The sequence below is a fragment of the Hemiscyllium ocellatum genome, chromosome 48 (assembly GCF_020745735.1).
Source record: "Hemiscyllium ocellatum isolate sHemOce1 chromosome 48, sHemOce1.pat.X.cur, whole genome shotgun sequence".
Taxonomy (NCBI): domain Eukaryota; kingdom Metazoa; phylum Chordata; class Chondrichthyes; order Orectolobiformes; family Hemiscylliidae; genus Hemiscyllium; species Hemiscyllium ocellatum.
The window spans coordinates 21,498,040-21,517,384 of NC_083448.1; the positions used below are offsets into that span (position 1 = coordinate 21,498,040).

The 19,345-nt window shown below is 44.5% G+C and overlaps 1 protein-coding gene across 2 annotated transcripts in view; it reads right to left on the reverse strand.

Moving 5' to 3' along the window:
* Nucleotides 1-1,339: 1,339 nt before the first annotated feature.
* The window catches only part of dbnlb (drebrin-like b), a 48,246-nt gene continuing 30,240 nt past the window's right edge, over nt 1,340-19,345 (reverse strand). The window contains exons 9-15 of one of the 2 annotated variants that reach the window (XM_060856401.1): nt 18,203-18,277; nt 17,259-17,370; nt 15,461-15,553; nt 14,286-14,345; nt 11,731-11,861; nt 9,470-9,575; nt 1,340-3,100 (exon numbers count right to left, since the gene is read on the reverse strand). In XM_060856401.1, coding sequence (XP_060712384.1) covers nt 2,958-3,100; nt 9,470-9,575; nt 11,731-11,861; nt 14,286-14,345; nt 15,461-15,553; nt 17,259-17,370; nt 18,203-18,277 — 720 coding nt within the window. In that variant the 3' untranslated portion in view covers nt 1,340-2,957. The remainder of the gene's footprint in view (nt 3,101-9,469; nt 9,576-11,730; nt 11,862-14,285; nt 14,346-15,460; nt 15,554-17,258; nt 17,371-18,202; nt 18,278-19,345) is intronic. The other variant, XM_060856402.1, reaches the window with a different exon arrangement.

The following is a 19,345-nucleotide window of genomic DNA, read 5'->3' on the forward strand; positions in this document are numbered from 1 at the left end:
TGTCCCCATGCTATAGGACTCTATAACTCTATCAAGAGAGAAGCCAGCTAAAGTTCTGGGGGCTCGCGTTCAAATCCAATCACGACAGACAGTGGAAATTTTTTTAAAATGGAAGAGTCTAATGATAACCATGAAACCACAAGCAATTGTTGGAAAAATCAGTCCTTTAGGGAAGGAAATCTGCCACCATTAACTGATCCGGCCTTTGTGAGATTCCAAACCCACTGCAATGTGGTTGATCCTTAACTGCCCTCTCAGCAACTGGGGATGGGCAGTAAATGCTGGCCCAGCCAGCAATGCCCAAATCTTCTGAATGAATAATAATAAAAACAAAATCAGTTTGGAAAAGCCTCAGTAAACAAGACCTCAGAGTGTCTGCTTCCAAAAGTCAGGCTTTCCATTGGACACTGCCTGCCATAAGACGAAAGGGCACCTTGTTTAATTTCATGGGGAGGTGGTGTGCTGAAGAACTGCAACCAGCACAACTTCCTTTGCTGTAACATTTCAGGCCATCAGTGGGTAGGCCCATCAGCTCACAAGACCCAGTCTCTTTCCCATATGGAAGCACGGTGGCACAGTGGTTAGCACTGCTGCCTCACAGCGCCAGCGACCTGGGTTCAATTCCCGACTCAGGCGACTGACTGTGTGGAGTTTGCATGTTCTCCCCGGGTCTGCGTGGGTTTCCTCCCACAGTCCAAAGATGTGCGGGTCAGGTGAATTGGCTATGCTAAATTGCCCATAGTGCTAGGTAAGGGGCAAATGTAGGGGTATGGGTGGGCTGCGCTTCGGCGGGTCGGTGTGGACTTGTTGGGCCGAAGGGCCTGTTTCCACACTAAGTAATCTAATCTAATTAGTGACAAACAAACAGTGTAGCTGACTGAGTGGTTTGGGCTTTTACAGCATTGAAGCACAATCGTGGCTGGAGTTCTGCAAATCAATGATATCGTCATAATTACCCACATGATATCACAACTGATCATGATTCAGTTTGAGGGGGTGGGGGGGAACATACACTAACTCCAGCAGATTATGTTCGCATTCTCTCTCTTTAGACACTGTGCCATACTGGTGGAATGCTGTACTTGCAGCAGTGTCTCTCAAACCACCTGCACTCTGGCAGTTGCCCCCATTGACATCATTTTGTATATGAGCAGACATCTTCTGATGTATTTATTCTTCAATCACAACAGAATCGCCCCAGAGTGCTTTGCTGCTAGGAAATACTGACCGAGAACTATCAGCAATGTCAAAAAAGTGACAGCCCAGTCTTCAGATACTAAAACTTCTAAAAGCCGTGTAGTAAATGCTCAGACAATGAATGACACGTTGGCCTGCAATATCACAGTGCAGTAGATTTTATAATATTCAAACTCTTTGAAGAATAAACAGGACACAGTAACTTTGGGAATATCTACTCATGAGAGGAGCAGAGCACAGAATTTTCACCTCATTGCTTTTTATTCCTACATACAAATACAAACAGGAAGACCAGGACCCCCAAGAAAAAACACCTTTAGTCATGACAATGCAACAAGTGACACTTTCAGGAAAGCAAAGAAGTGAAGAGATTGAGTTGGTAAATATTCCTAGTTTGTCACAAACTCATCGTGGTTCACTCCAGATACCGTATACCAGATCCAAATACCGTGGGGTATGTAAGGAATACTGCCAGTCACACGCCTGTGAGATACTCCAGTAACAATTCCTATTTTGCATTAGCATGATTCACGTTTTTAAAAAATCATTTCAAAAAACTCAGGATTCACAATTGTTAACATTTTAGACAGTCTTAATTAAAACCCAGATAAAGGCCACATTTTTCAGTCAGCACAATCTCACTAATCTAACACACAACTCACAAACACTGTGGTCAGTGAAGGCTGAGCAGGCCAAGTCTCAACACCCAAACAGGGGTGAAATGGGAGAGAGCTTGTTGCAGTTGATTCCGCCCCAGGATTCTCTTAAATCCCCCCTAGCCCCAGCATTGAACAGAAGGAACAGTGCCAATGCCTGGAAAACTTTAATTTTCTCCTGCAAGCAAGTAGTTGTGGCTCAACTAATACTGAGGAGAGGAACTGTTAAGGTATGGACATGGACACATGGAGAAGATGAACACAATTGGGTGTGACTGTACTCCCATTGTTGTGATTCTGCTGGAGGAGTAACACAGAGGTTAACACTGATTGACGTTGCTGTTCAACTCTGATTCTGAATGTGTCTTGAATCTGCTTCTCCTCCACTGCCGGACCAAGCAGCTTCCAATTCCAGTGAAAGGCCATTAAACAGAAGTATTTATTCAATCTCTCTGACCCTGCAGTTGTCACTCTATTTCAGATTCCCATCATGTACAGTACTTCAGTTTTGTGTCACCATTCAGACAAAGCCATTAGCCCAGCAGTACAGCAAGATGCTAAGTTTGCAGCCCTCTTAATTAGCACAAAGAAAATCTGATTAGACAAATGTACAAGAATGTGAAAGTTCTCCCACCATCCATTAAGTTGTCTTTTCTTGGTCCGGACGAGTCTTGAGAGTCACTGGTTAAGTCCCCACTCCAGTCCTTCCCTGTTCCATGGCTTTCAGCACTCTGACAGACCCCCAATACTGCACCACCCAACTGGGCCCTGGCCAGTTACATCCTCTGAATAACTTTGGGGGCCAAGTGAGGGCTGGACAAAGCAGTGCATGGGTCAGGATAACAAAGACGGGAGTGAGGGCATGGGTACATGGGAGAATACAGCCCTCTAGTGGTTACTAAGCCAGTACTTTCAAACAATAAGACTGAAAACTTGAATCCCGTGATCAAATTCCCACCCACAGCCCTTCCCTGTTAAAATGAGAAAGGAAAGCTCGAGGCACTCAGTAGATTTGGCTTGCAATTGGTGATTGAAAAGATCTTGTTGATGCTGATAAGATAGTGGTTTGGGCACCATCAGCAAGGTCAACGCTCTGTGCGCTGACTAACCAGTCAGGAGCTCCACATAGTTCGCTGGAAACATACCGAAACTGCCATCCACTGCATAACCCCGCCACCAGCCCTCATCAATCTGCTCGATGCTGGTCAGGATGTCATCTGGATCAAACGAAATCTCTGTTTCATCAGCTGCAAGTATCCAACAGGAAGGGGATGGGATGGAATGAGGAATGAGAAAGGCAGGAGGGAGGGGAAATGAGGTGATGAGAATCAGAGGGGGCAGAGAGAAAACAAATTAGCAGACAAGTTCCTGATTCTTGATCAGTCAGGGAATCCGAGATCAGGGGAAGGGCAGGAAAGTGAACGTGCGCATGTCTGGTCAGCCTTGATACTGTTGAATGGCTGGGCAGGCTCAAGGGAGTGAACAGCTTATTCCTGTTCCTATTGCATATGGTCTTATTTACAAACTTTACAGATATCCAATTTCCCCTATTAATTGGGTTGCCAACATGCCCTACCCCCCCGGCTGATAGGTAATATGCATGCCACACAAACGCCAAGTACTGACCATTTCCAACAGAAGAAAATCTAACCACCACCACTATTTGACATTCAAAGGCATTGCCATCACTGAATCCTCCCCATCAACATCCTGGGGATTTGCAATGACCAGAAAGTGAATTGGAACAGTCCATATAAATACTGTCACTACAAGCAGTGGATCTCCAACAACATTCAAGAAGCTCGACAACATCCTGGACAAAGCATCCCCCTTAAAAGGCCTCATTCATAACTTGCACTCCCTCCACCACCCACTTTCAGTCTAAAACATATTAATTTAAACCTAAAGTTTTTCACCAAGGAATATCCCAGGTTTGGGAAAAGGGACCCTCCTTAAAAAACAACCCGTTTACCCCCAAGACTATGAAGTACAAAGCTTTTCAAATTCTAAACTAAAATCAATCCAACCCAACAGTGACAGTGATCACCTCATCACTGCTTCCAAATCGACAAGGCAAGCAATAACATTCACTGGTTTATAAAACCAAGGAGTTAATACTCCACTGGAATGCAGGTCCTTATCTTATAATACTCAAGGTCAGGAGTTCCATTGTTCTACAATACGGTTCATAGCTCCTTGAAAGTGGAGTCGCAGGTACACAGGATAGTGAAGGTGGCGTTTGGTATGCAAATCTTTATTGATCAGTGTATTGAATACAGGGGTTGGGAGGTCATGTTGCAGCTCTACAGGAGCTCTAACATTGGTTAGGCCACTGCTGACATATTGCGTGCACTTCTGGTCTCCTTCCTATCGGAAGGATGATGTGATAGAACATAGAACATAGAAGGATACAGCGCAGTACAGGCCCTTCGGCCCTCGATGTTGCGCCGACCGAGTCCTACCTAACCTATACTAGCCCAATAACTTTCAAATGCCTATCCAATGCCCGCTTAAATGACCATAAAGAAGGAGAGTTCACCACTGATACGGGCAGGGCATTCCATGAACTCACAACCCGCTGTGTGAAGAATCTACCCCTAACATCTGTCCTATACCTACCACCCCTTAATTTAAAGCTATGTCCCCTAGTAACACCTGACTCCATTAGCGGTAAAAGGTTCTTAGTATCTACCCTATCTAAACCCCTAATCATCTTATACACTTCTATCAGATCTCCCCTAAACCTTCTCTTCTCCAATGAGAACAGCCCCAAGTGCCTCAGCCTTTCCTCATACGATCTTCCTACCATTCCAGGCAACATCCTGGTAAACCTCCTCTGCACTCGTTCTAAAGCTTCCACATCCTTCCTATAGTATGGCGACCAAAACTGCACACAATACTCCAGATGAGGCCTCACCAGAGTCTTATACAACTGCAACATGACCTCAGGACTCCGGAACTCAATTCCTCTGCCAATAAAGCCCAGTACACCATATGCCTTCCTCACAGCACTATTTACCTGGGTGGCAACTTTCAGAGATCTGTGTACATAGACACCAAGATCCCTCTGCTCATCCACACTACCAAGTAGCCTACCATTAGCCCAGTAATCCATCATCTTGTTATTCCTACCAAAGTGAACGACTTCGCACTTAGCTACATTGAATTCCATTTGCCACATTTCCGCCCAGCTCTGCAACTTATCTATATCCCGCTGTAACCTACCACTTCCTTCCTCACTATCCACAACTCCACCGACTTTTGTGTCATCCGCAAACTTGCTTACCCAGCTTTCAAGTCCTTCCTCTAGATCATTTATAAAGATAACAAAAAGCAATGGTCCCAAAACAGATCCTTGTGGTACACCGCTAGTAACTGCGCTCCAAGATGAACATAATCCATCAACTACTACCCTCTGTCTCCTTCCAGCCAGCCAATTCCTAATCCAAACTTCTAATGTATCCTCAATGCCATACCTCTGAAGTTTTAGCATTAGCCTACCATGGGGAACCTTATCGAACGCCTTACTAAAATCCATATACACAACATCTACTGCTTTACCCTCGTCCACTTCCTTAGTCACCTTCTCAAAGAACTCAATAAGGTTTGTGAGGCACGACCTGCCCTTCACAAAACCATGCTGGCTATCCCTGATCACGTTATTCCTACCCAGTTGTTCATAAATCTTATCCCTTACCATTCTCTCTAAGACTTTGCCCACCACTGAAGTCAGACTCACTGGCCTATAGTTACTAGGGCTATCCCTACTCCCTTTCTTGAACAATGGGACCACATTCGCTATCCTCCAGTCCTCTGGTACTATTCCCGTTGACAATGACGACATAAAAATCCAGGCCAATGGCTCTGCTATCTCCTCCCTAGCTTCCCATAGGATCCTGGGGTAAATGCCATCAGGCCCAGGAGACTTATCTATATTCATCCTTTCCAATATTCCCAAAACCTCTTCCCTGCATATTTCCAGGGCATCCATTCTAATTATTTGTGATTCCATATTCACATCAGCAACAGTGTCCTGTTCCTGAGTGAATACTGATGAAAAGTACTGATTTAATGTCTCTCCAATCTCCTCCGCCTCCACACACAACTTCCCACTACTATCCTTGACTGGACCGATACCTACCCTAGTCATCCTTTTATTCTTGACATACCTATAGAAAGCCTTTGGGTTTTCCCTAATCCTACCAGCTAAAGACTTTTCATGTCCCCTTCTCGCTTTTCTTAGCTCCCTCTTTAGCTCCTTCCTGGCTACCTTATAACTCTCAATCGCCCCTACTGAACCTTCACGCCTCATCTTTACATATGCCGCCTTCTTCCCTTTCACAAGGGACTCCAATTCCTTACTAAACCACGGCTGCCTCACAAGGCCCTTTACACCATGCCTGACTGGTACATACCTATCGAGGACACGCAGTAGCTGCTCCTTGAACAATCCCCACATCTCATTAGTGTTCTTCTCTTGAAGCCTGTTTTTCCAATCCACACAACCTAAGTCATGCCTCACTGCATCATAATTTCCCTGCCCCCAGCTATAGCTCTTGCCCTGTGGCGCACGATTATCCCTCTCCATCACTAAAGTAAAAGTCACCGAGTTGTGGTCACTGTCCCCGAAGTGCTCACCTACCTCCAAGTCTAACACCTGGCCTGGTTCATTACCTAGAACCAAATCCAATATAGCCTCCCCTCTTGTTGGCCTGTCGACATATTGTGTCAGGAAACCCTCCTGCACACATTGTACAAACACCGACCCATCTAATGAACTCGAGCTATAGCTCTCCCAGTCAATATCTGGGAAGTTAAAGTCCCCCATAACAACCACCCTGCTACCTTCACTCTTTTCCTGAATCATCCTCGCAATATTATCCTCTACTTCTCTAGGACTATTAGGAGGCCTGTAGAAAACACCTAACAGGGTGACCTCACCTTTCCTATTTCTAACCTCAGCCCAAACTACCTCAGATGGCAAGTCCTCTTCCATCGTCCATTCCACTGCTGTGATACTGTCTTTGACAAGTAATGCCACGCCTCCCCCTTTTTTACCCCCATGTCTGATCCTACTAAAACATTTGAACCCTGGAACGTGCAACAGCCATTCTTGTCCCTGTTCTACCCAAGTCTCTGTAATGGCCACAACATCGAAGTCCCAGGTACCAACCCACGCTGCAAGTTCACCTACCTTATTCCTTATACTTCTGGCATTGAAGTATACACACTTCAATCCTCCTTTCTGGTTACAGGCACCCTCCTTAGAGATCGCTGCATTATTCTTAACCTCCCTACACTCAAGGTCCTGTACCCTAAAGCTACAGTCCTGGTTCCCATGCCCCCGCGGAGTTAGTTTAAACCCTCCCAAAGAGCACTAGCAAATCTCCCCCCAAGGACACTGGTGCCCCTCAGGTTCAGGTGTAGCCCATCCTTTTTATAGAGGTCCCACCTTCCCCAGAAAGGACCCCAGTTGTCCAGAAAGGGTACTTGAAAGGGTTCACAAAAGATTTCCAAGGATGTTGCCTGGTTTGGAGGGTTTGAGCTATAGGGAGAGGCTGTTTCCCCTGCATCGTCAGAGGCTGAGGGGTGACCTAATAGAGGTTTATAAAAATCATGAGGGGCACGGACAGGATAAATAAACAAGGTCTTTTCCTTGGGGGGGCGGGGGGAGGGGGGAGGGGAAAGAGCCCTAAGGGGCACCTTTTTTTACACAGGGGGTGGTGCATGCGTGGAATGGACTGCCAGAGGATGTGGTGGAGGCTGGTACAATGACAACATTTAAAAGGCATTTGGATGGGTATATGTGGAGGAAGGGTTTAGAGGGATACGGGCTGGGTGCTGCAGGTGGAACTAGATTGGGTTGGGATATCTGGTCGGCATGGACGGGTTGGATCGAAGGGTCTGTTTCATGCTGTACATCTCTAAGACTCTAATACCAACTAGACGGGCGGAAAGTAATACGCACTCAAACAAGGCTTTCAGTCAACTGATGGAGTTTAATTTAGTAAAATGCAAGGTGCTGCATCGACAAACCAGGGCAGGACTTGAACAATTAATGGGAGGGGGGGGACACTGCATTTCATTCTGGTTAAGCTTGAAAGGGTTCAGGAAAGATTTACGGGGATGCTGCCAGCATTGCAGGGTTATTAGGGAGAGGCTGGATAGGTTGGGAGTTTCTTTCCCCTGGAATGTCAGTGGCTGAGGGGTGACCTTATAGAGGTCTATAAAATCATGAGGGGATTGGATAGGATATATAGACAAAGTCTTTTTCTCCCAGAGTAGGGGAGTCCAAAATTAGAAGGCCGAGGTTTGAAATGAGAAGGGTAAAGATTTAAAAGTGACCTGAGGGGCAACCTTTTCATGCACAAAGTACTAAGTGTATGGACTGGTGTAGTGTCTCAGCAATTCACACTGCTGCCTCACATAGCCAGGGACCCGAGTTCGATTCCAGCCTCGGGGGACTCTGCGGAGTTGTCATATTCTCCTCTTTTCCGAACAGGATTCCTCTTGTGCTCCAGTTTCTACCACCTGGCATGCACATGTTCGGACTGTGGGATTAGCCATAAGGAACTCACAGTGATAAGGGAAGGAGGTTGGGTTTATGTGAGATGATCTTCAGAGGGTCAGTGTGGACTCGATGAGCTGAATGGGCTGCTTCCATACTGTAGGGATTCTATGGTACAGGCTGCCAGAAGAGGCATGAACGATTACAACATTTAAAAGGAATCTGGATGGGTACATAAACAGGAAGGGTTTACAGGGATATGGACCAAGTGCTGGCAAATGGGACAAAATCAGTTTCAGAATCTAGTCAGCATGGACATGTTGGACTGATGGATCTGCTTCCAGGCTGTATAACTCTGACTATGCAACTGTTTGGTAATTATCTGTTGCGTCATATTGGGATTCACTATATGTACTAACATACTCTCATCGTCAAATCTGAAAGTTGTGTCAATTGCATTATTTATTATCCTGGAGTATGGTTCATAAAGGTAGTATGTGACAGTATGTGAGTGAGTTTAGTGTGACTATTTATGGCTGAATTAGTCTCACACAAGAAATACCCTACAACAAGCAAGCGTGTAGTCTACGAGATGCATTGCTCAAATTCACCAAAGCTCCTTAGACACTACCTTCCAAACCCACAACCACTTCCGTATGGAAGGACAAGGGCAGCAGGTCCATGGCGATAAACTTTGGCCTAACCAGCACCACCCATATCCCACAAAGGAATAAAAAAATTAGTACAGCTTTCACAGGCCTTCCCACCATTTGAAGAACAGATTGATCCACTATCAGGATCACGCTTCTTGGGATGCCAGACCTTTTGCCTGAACTGGATCTCATTGTAACCCAAACAGAGCACAAATTCTCCTCTCATTAATGAGGTGAACCTGAAAAGTTCTTACTTAACTGAAACAATAAGGGACCAAATGTTAACGTAATTTTAAGTTTGGTTGATGAAGGTCTTGGTGAACTACATGACTCTTGTTGGGGTAATGCTGTTATATATACCTATTGCAACCAAAATACAGTATTAGATTCTACATTACTTTGTTTCTGTTTTAGATTTTCAACACACACAGTTGTTTTTATTTAGAAGTACCTACCGGCCTGGTAATCATAGAGAGCCCGGGCACACAGTCCTTGATATTGAGTTTCTGCCACAGGTTGGCATGAATTGTCATCCTTGGCAGCCACCTGACCTCCAGCATCCTGAAACAAGGACAGAGAGAGAGAGAGAGAGAGAGAGAAAACTAGAAAATGAATGCAAAAGACAAATAATGCACACACCTTGTTCTCTTAAAGTCTTTTCAAAGTTATTCTTGAATCTGCTTCCATAACTCCAATGACGTACACTCCAAATCCTAACTTGTCATACAGGCAAATTCATACCTCCTTTCTAGTTCTGTGCCAAATATTTTAAATCTCTAACCTCAAACTTCCCAATTCATGCCTCTGGAGACAGTTTATGCCAATCTCTCAAGCCCCTTCATTTTGATCAGTTTGTTTGTCTGTCCATTTCCTGTTTTAAAAACAATCTCAGTTTCTCCCTCTCTCATTTCTGGTCCCCTTCCTATCGGAAAGATGTTGTGAAACTTGAAAGGGTTCAGAAAAGATTTACAAGGATGTTGCCAGGGTTGGAGGATTTGAGCTACAGGGAGAGGCTGAACAGGCTGGGGCTGTTTTCCCTGGAGCATCGGAGGCTGAGGGGTGACCTTATAGAGGTTTACAAAATCATAAGGGGCATGGATAGGATAAATAGACAAGATCTTACCCTGAGGTGGGGGAATCCAGAACGAGGGGGCATAGGTTTAGAGTGAGAGGGCAAAGATATAAGAGAGACCTCAGGGGCAACTTTTTCACGCAGAGAGTGGTATGTGTATGGAATGAGCTGCCAGAGGAAGTGGTGGAGGCTGGTACAATGACAACATTCAAAGGCATCTGGACATGTACATGAATAGGAAGGGTTGGGAGAGATACGGGCCGAGTGCTGACAGGTGGGATTAGATTTGGTTGGGATATCTGGTCAGCATGGACAATGTGGACCAATGGGTCTTTTCCGTGCTGTACATCTCTACAACTATTACTCAGTGTCCTCCATCTCTGTACCCTTGCAGTTGATCTGCTCCACAGCCTCTTCACTGGCTAAAATTATGGGACCCAAATTGAACTTGTTGTGGAAATGGCTGCTCTGACCAACCAATGGAAACCAACTTCTTCTCTCTCCAATTCCCATCTCTTCATAAGCCTCAAGTTAGGAGACGGCTAACAGCAGTTAACAGCAGCTGGTTTTGTGACATGTTTCAAGACGCAGTCAGATTCTTAAGACAGCTGTCTCTCACCAAGACAAATATCTAAAGCCATGAAGCATTTGAAGCACCCCATGACTACTCTGCACTCAAAGCCTGCAAACCAGAGCAGTCAGGTGAGACATACAAGTGTCACCTTGCAACAGGCCAGGAGAGATTTATTGACAGCCTCCCCCATTGTTTCTTGGGAAAAGTTTTGAGGAATGAGTGCAAACGAGGCAACATTTCCATTGAACTCCACATGTTCCAGTTCCCAAAAATATATTGCATGGAAAATAAGGAATCATGACAGAGACGCATCAGATGTGGAGGGTTCCTAGTGAAGATCGAGACCCCCTTGCAGGGCCTCTCGGTTCGAGATCGGTCAAAAGAATCACTATGCATACGGTCTGTTTAAAGCAAGGTTACCAGTTTAATAAATTAAGGCAGCCTGGCAGAGATTTGTCCAGCAAAACGGAGGTTAAAACCTTCTGCGATGCGTGGAGAAATGGCACAATTACATTTGAAAACTACACATTATTTATATTTTTTCTTAAAAGATAGTAGCCTTAATTACAAGAAAAGTCCAATCAACTGTAATATGGTGACATGATTGACAGCAAGCTAATGTAATGATATTCCCTGGGAAAGGGTTCTTAATTTATGTAGATCACTACCTCATGCCAGCAGTTCAAGGTTAGTTGTCATACCAAATCACTGTCTTACAATTCATATTATGAAAAATCCATTGTTCTTGCTTATCTCTAAATACAACCAGTTTAGCAAAGCATCAGTTCAAGTTCACATAGTCAAATCATTATTTGCAGCCATTTTGTTGTTATTTTAAATTGAAAAGCCAGTTTGTGGTTAATTAAAAATCTACAGATACTCGTTGCTTCTGACAATAGCCTAAATTCAAATTTTAGATCCTCACTGGCACTACTTCCTGGCAGAGAATACAGTAAGGAGCACGGTATCCAGGCCCTGTTAAACTATGTAGGGATTATGATTCCAACAGGAAAGAAAAGGGTTTTTGGGGCTAGGGAGAGGTAAAGAGGACAATTTTGGAAAGCACTTACTGCATCAAGAAGCTTGGAGCTGTCTTGCTGTTGCACACATGCATCCGGATCCTCGTATGTATCGTCCTGCTCTAAAGTTTCAGAATGGTGGAACTGCCAGCTATAACCTTCTTTACTGTCAACCTTCTCATCTGTATGGAAGCAAAAAGCAAAACAAATGGCCATTAAGAGAGAGGACCAGCCAAAGAAATGCTGCAACATCTAAAACAGAGATGCATCTATTTATCCCCAGGCTCTCATCCCATCCATACCATGGCTCTTATCCACCTCTTACCCTCAGGCTCCTAATGCCACTCATAGCTCCAAAGCTCTCTGACCCCTAACCTTACTCCAGGCTCACCTTGAAACATACAGATACACCCCTCATGTCACGATACAGATCCTTCAGTTTGCTTGCATGGACTTTGTCCTACCTTTTCCGTTCTGTGACAGGTCTGAAGGCAGTGGAATAAGGTGTTCACACTGCAAGGTTTCAAGCTAAGAACCAAATCCTATCACGGACAGGGTGTTGGGATATGGCAGAAACCTCTCAGAATCAGTATAGTCTAGGGACATCAGATGAATTAGACTCTCAGTGCTCAGCTTCTGCATCACTGGACACCAATCTTTCCACCTACCAATATCTCTACCACTGAGCATAACGCCAACCGCTTCTCAAGAATTCACTCAGCTCAGTCCAATTCATCCTCACTGACCTTTGTTCTCAACTGGACCTAGTTATATTTACCAGCATTTGGCCCTTATCCCTTTAAACCCATCCTATTTCATAAACCCATCCAGGTTCCTTTCAAGTGTTGTAACTGTAACCACCACCTCTGGTAGCTCATTCCAGATACACACCACCCACGGTGTGTAAAAGGTATCCCTCAGGTCCCTTTTATATCTTTCTCCTCCCACCTTAAACCTATCTCCTCTAGTTTTGAACTCCCCCAACCTAGGAAGACGACCGTGGCTACTCACCTGATCCATGTCCCTAATGAGTTTATATATCTCCATAAGATCACCCCTCAGCCTCTGATGCTCCATGGAAAAAAAGCCTGTTCAGCCTCACCGTATTACTCACCGTCTAACCCCCACAACATCCTTGTAGACCTTTTCTGCACCCTGTGAAGTTGAACATCATCCTTCCTGTAAAGGGCAACCAGAATTCTTTGCAATATACCAAAAGTGGCTTCACCAATGTCCTGTACAGCTGCAACATGACAGCTTGAGTCCTATATTCAATGCATTGACCAATGAACACTAACATGCCAATGTCTTCTTCATCACCCTATACATCTGCAACACCATTTTCAAGGAACTATGCACGTGCACTGTGTCAGTCTCTTAGCTCGCCAATACTGCTCAAGGCCTTACCATTACGTGTAGATGTCCTTCCCGAATTTGCCGTACCAAGATGCAACACCTTACATTTATCTAAATTAAACTCCATCTGCCACTCCTCGGCCCATTGCCATTTCACTATGGATCCCATGTGATCTAACTTTACTAACCAAGCGGAATCTTGTCAAATTCTTTACTGCGCACTTTGCATAGAGACAACGACTACTCCTCTTACTTCAACAAAGTTCCTTGTCACCTCTTCAAAAACTGATTTCTCACGTACAAAACCATGCTGACTATCCATAGTCAGTCCTTGGCTTTCAAATTTACGTAAATCCTGTCCCTCTGACTCTCCTCCAACAACTCAGCCGCCACTGATGGTAAAGCTCACCAGTCTGTAGTACCCTGGTTTTCCCTCACAGCTTCTCTTAAATGTTGGCACCCAAATAGCCAACCTCCAATCTTCCAGCAACTCACCTGTGACCGTTGATGATACAAAAATATCAGAAAGGGACCAAGCAATCTCTTCTCTTGCTTCCCATAAAGCTCTGGGATATACTTGAACAGGTCCTGCGAGATTGATCTACCTTTACGCGTTTTAAGACTTCCAGCAAGCACTTCTGCAACATGAATTCTTTTTAAGATTTCAATTTTTATTTCCCCAAGTTCCCAAATCCTCCTCCACAGTAAACACTAATGCAAAATATTAGTTGACCATCTCACCCAACTGCTGTCGTTCCATACATAGACAGTCATGCTGACCTTTAAGGGGAGAAAGTGAGAACTGCAAATGTTTGCGAGTCAGAGTCGAAAGTGGTAGCATTGGAAGAGCACATCAGAAATGACTGAGGGCTTATGCCTGAAACATCGACTCTCCTGCTCCTTGGATGCTGCCTGACCTGCTGTGCTTTTCCAGCACCACACTTTTCATCTCTGATCTGTAAGGGGCCCTATTCTCTCCCTAGTTACCCTCTTGCCCTTAATCTATTGATGGGATCTCTTTTCATTTTCCTTAACTCTCTTTGGGAAAGTTACCTCATGACTGAGGAGGCTCAAAAGGCATCGTGGCCTACTTTTGTTCCTAGTTTTTATGTTTAGCATCTCAACCGAGGGACATCAATGGGCTAAAACCAAATGGTAATGCTTCTCATCAACTTGTTCAAATCCCCAGTAAACATACACGGAATATTACTAACAGGTACACAGGGAACCCAACTCAATTGCTGACGTACCATTCCACTCTGTTTGAGGCTCTTCTTCTGTTGGATGGGCTTCTGGAGCATTTTGAGTGTCTGGTGAGGATCACATGAACATGAAACTCCGTCAACAATGTGCTGATTAAACTGCAATATGCCGTTATGCTTAAATATCATTTATCAACAGGGGAGAAACCAGGTAAGGGGAGTGGAACGAAAAGGGGCAAGTTAAGAAACAGAATTCTCAGACTACTCCAACAAAGCTCTGTACAACTGCAAGACTGCAAATCAGGTAATTTTCAGGAAAGCTTGATGTGGTAGTTATGCAATTCCAACCGTCAGTTGTCTAGATTATAACTGTATCCACAGACAAGACTTAAGTCTAACCAATGTGTCAATTGTGCTCATGAGAACTCAACACTGTGTAAAACTGCATCGACCCTGGTTTGATGACATTTGAAAGATTATGAACAGTTTTGGAATGCATATTAATGTATTTGGAATGCATGTAAGGGATATAGAGGAACCCAAGTAAAGACACAGTTGTTTCACAGGGATCATACCAGAACTGAAGTTAAAGCAGCAAAGAATCAATGGGAGGGAAGGGCTCTTATCAGAGAACAAGAGGAGTGGCCATGCCCTGACAGAGGTTATATTCGGAAAAGGGTTGACGGGAAAAGAAAAGTTCTCGCCGCCAAGTCCAAAACATGGGTAAATTTCTGGGGAATTGTCTTCAAAAAGTGATGATAATTTCAAACTTGGTACTGCATGGACGAATTGAAGCAAACACACAGATTTGTGGGCACGCTAGAGCAGCCCAAGTGAGATTTGGGTGATACAGTTAGATGAATTCAGGCAGGTTAGGGATGGTGCTGAGCATGAATACCTTCAGACAGCAGCTGGACCTGTAATTTATGTATCTATCAATAATGACCTTGATTTGCAGTTTGCACTCCAGCTCAAGGGCTGACTGATATCACTCGGAGCTTCAAGCATGACCAGTAAAACACTTTTGCGCTATTCAATTCACATGACTACAGGTGATAGCTTCCACCACTGATAGTGTAATGTGTACTTGCAAGCTGACAAATGCAGCTGAGAATGTTTACAAATTAATTTGACAGACTACACTCGGTTTGTCAGTCAGCCCTTTGTGTGAGCTTGAGCTGGTTTCAACAACCACATACAAACCTAAAAGTGGAAGTGCCAACCTTGGGGTGCTGACTGGGCTGCTGAATGGACCGGTGAGGGTGGGGACTCTGGCTGGCTGATCTGGGACTGCAGGAAGGGGCTCCTGAGCTTACCTGGCAGGAAGAAGCAAAATGCAAGCAGGAAACAGAACAAACAGTAAGCAGCACTGTCATCAGAACACTGTTAAAAGCAACACAGCAACAGATTCAAAGACATTAAATGCGAGCAACACAAATCATACAATCGCTGCTTTGTAAATGCACTTCCAAGTATGGTCTTCAATGCCGGAAATAAGAATGTGGACAAAGTAGTGGAACATGATTCTGTGTTGCTGCACATACTGGAATTAACTTGATTTTTATCTTATTTTAATGATTTATCAAAGCTGGCATTTATTACCACTCCTTTAGAAAACAGTAGTGATTGGTTTTCTTCGACCACTGCAGTTCCTGTGTGAAAGGAAATCCCACAGTGATGTTTTTTTGGAAGTTTCAGAATTCTGACGATCAACATATTTGATACATTTCCAAATTGGGGTGGAGAGAGACTTGGGGGGTATGCGTCCAGGCACCAGTTACCCTCAACCTTCAAAGCCAATGGCAAGGAACAACAGCTTGGATCTACAACGTTAAAGGACTGAGTACAGTCTCCGTCCTGCCCTTCCCAACTCAAGCTCTAACAAAAGCAGAGTGCACAAGGATAACAGCGCAGCAAATATGGTGACAGCAGGAGCCAGGAACAAGCGAGCAACAACTCTGTTGATAACAGCCTCGATTCTTTTACAAACATGAGGTTAATATTCTGTTGTGATGCAGATACGAAAAATAAAATTATACACTGCAACAAAAAGCATTCCTCCAAATAGCCATTGCTCACAGTACATATACCAAGAATTCAGTATGTGTTTTTTCTGCAGATCAGTTTGCAATATGTTCCCTCTCTGTATCTGAATTTTTATATCAGGACAAGATTGTAATCAGACTGACTCTTCCCTCAGAGACAACTGTACAAAACTAACTAGCAGTAGTTTATAAACTGGCAGATTTAACTTGAGTGATTCAAAAACACGAATTCAAAAGTTTGAAGTAGATAGATGAAAAGTGTTTGCACAGATAAGGAGATCAATAACTGGAGGACACAGGTAGTTGCGGAAAGAGGTGGATGTGAAATTCTTCTGAATTGTGTTTTAACACAGGACTGGATTGCACCTCACTTCGACCTGTGAGAAATGAATTCAAATACTGGTCATCATTCATTTGGAGAACCTGTCTATTGAGAAAGGTGAAACGGTTTCTGAAGCATGAGCTTTGGGAGGAAAGGTGCTGAGTCGGTGTGGTTATAAATAAACAGGCAACAGTAATTCCTGCACCTGCAACATCTTCACCATTCTGGGACACTTCCACAATACCATCCACATTACAACGCATCGTTTTCTAGTCGAGCAATCCAGCCACCATGCAATAAAATCATGAGTAAACAGAACAAGACAAGCTGCTGTTTAACTAAACAAGTCCAGCTGATTTGTGCCTGTGTGCATGCTTCTTTCCCTCAAAGGAAAACACCTCTGTTAAGCCAGGATTGTGTGAGGAATCAGCAAGTCTTGCTGGCTATCAGACAGACCAAGCAGAAAAGTGCAGCTCACAGCGCAACTGGTAATAAATGGTTAGCAAGAGGCTCACTTGCTGCATACTCAGGCTGTTGAGAGAAACCAGCTTTAACTGAGACAAAAAAAAATAGTATGACTGAAGGTCAGCGAGACAATTTGGTCTGTGGACAAGTTTTTTGGAACATTAGCAGAAGACCACACTCCAGTGTTACCTGGCTGCGCACTTCCACTGAGGGAAGAGGAATCTCCTGCCATACCACGTTCGCGTTCCTTGAACAGTTCCTTCGGATTCACCGATCTCTGGGAAATGATGGATGCAGCCTCCTGTAACGAGATCAGTTACGAGTGGTGGAAACTGAGCGCCCTGGATCTGAAAGGGAAGCTCAAGAAACAGCAGCATCCATCATCTGCTACAGGCCACAGCATTTAATGTAACCCAGTTCCCCTATCCACACCTGTGCCCTGCCATACTCCTGATCACCAAAAAGGAAAACAATTTGGCACCACTTATTTCTGATATCTTTTAGGTGCCAGCTGTAACTTGCCATTATATATTTCTACAAACCATGCATGGCCCATGGGGAAGACTGATGGTTCAAGTCCCAAGTACTAGAACCCCTAACTGCCGGGACATACTGTGCAGGTGCTGCACTGCTTTGGAGGAGACAGGCACGTAACCTTCCATCTAATGTGGGCAGAAAAGCTTCCTTACATATATTATGCCTTAGCCATTGGGTGGCCAATTTATCACTGTTGCCACACGTGGGAGCTTGCTGCATATAGACTGATTGCTCCATTTGCTCAATTTATAGCAGTAAATGCCCTTCAAGGTCATGAATTGCCTTCATGTCCTTACTGATCCATGCAGAAATTTTTAAGCAACTGCCCCCTAGCCTAACTGTTTTTTTTGGAGGGAGAGCTGGCATTTTTAACACCTGTGAAATGGCGAAGTACTGCCTCAGACCATGCCTGATCAGTTGTGGCTGATGATGGCCAATCTCAAATCTCCCCAACAGCATCGTTGTGTCCTCGAGGGCTCCACTCTGAGCTTCTTCCTGAACACTCCAAGCCTCTTTCTCACATGAGGGGAGCAACAAAACCAGACTTCCAGAGATGGTGCAGCAACAGGATAGCGCAGCAAACAAAGTCTGCATACCGTCGCCTTCTCGATGGACTGACTTCTCTTAAAGCCTTTGCGCATCTCTGCCTGGTATTCCTGCTCTTGCTCTTTCTGTAAAAACACAAAGATGGTGTTAGACGTGACACTGTGAGCCAGAGACTTAGCATAAAGCCAGAGAAACTTCTCACATCAAATTCAGAAAAGCCCAGGAAGATCAGGGAACAGCGAATGGAGTTAACAAGCTATAATGTCAACAAGATTTGGAGAGTTTGTACAATAAGTCTTCCCTATTCCAGAGTTGTCACTGAGTTAAGACTTCGAGAGAGTTGAATGGTGACAGTGTTAGGGGAGTTTTATGCTATTTATCTAACCCCAGTTTCACCTGCCCTATCTGTTTTTTAAAAGGCATTCTTTCACAGGATGTGGGCATCACTGGCTGTGGCAGTATCTGTTGCCAGTTCCCAAATGCCCTGAGAAGCAGGTGCGGTGAGCCACCTTCATGAACTGTTGCAGTCAACATGCTGTAGGTACACCTCCGTGTAATCAGGGAGGGAGGTCCAGGATTGGATCCAATGACAGTGGAAGGAACAGCAAGTAGTCAAGATGATGTGGGGTTACAAGAGGAAGCTGCAGGTCTCTGCCTATCTGCTGCCCTTGCCCTTCTCAGTATTCATCAGAGAAGGTTTGATGAGTTGCTGCAGGGCATCTAGTAGACAACTGTTGTCGTGTGGAAGAGGGAATAAATGATTAAGCTGACAAACGTGATGCTAAGTAGGCTTCTTTGTTCTGAATGGTGTTAAGTGTCTTTAGGACTCCTGAAGCCTGCACTCATTCAAAGAAATGGGAAGCATTCCATCACACTCTAGACATTTGCCTTGTAGATGGCATTCAGGTGATGAGCTACTTACTGTAAAATTCCTCCTCTCTGACCTGCTCTTCTAGCCAGTGTGGATGTGTGCGTGTGCGTGTGTGTGCGTGTGTTTATTTATTCATTCATGGGATGAGAGGGTACCTCAGCCAGTATTTATTGCCTATTCTTTTTTCACCCAGGAGGCAGTTTAGTGTCAACCACATTGCTGCTGATCTGGAGTCGAGCGTAGGCTGGACAAGTTAAGGCTGGCAGTTTCCTTCCCTAAAGGAAATAATGAACCAGATAGCTTTCTCTGACAACTGACAATG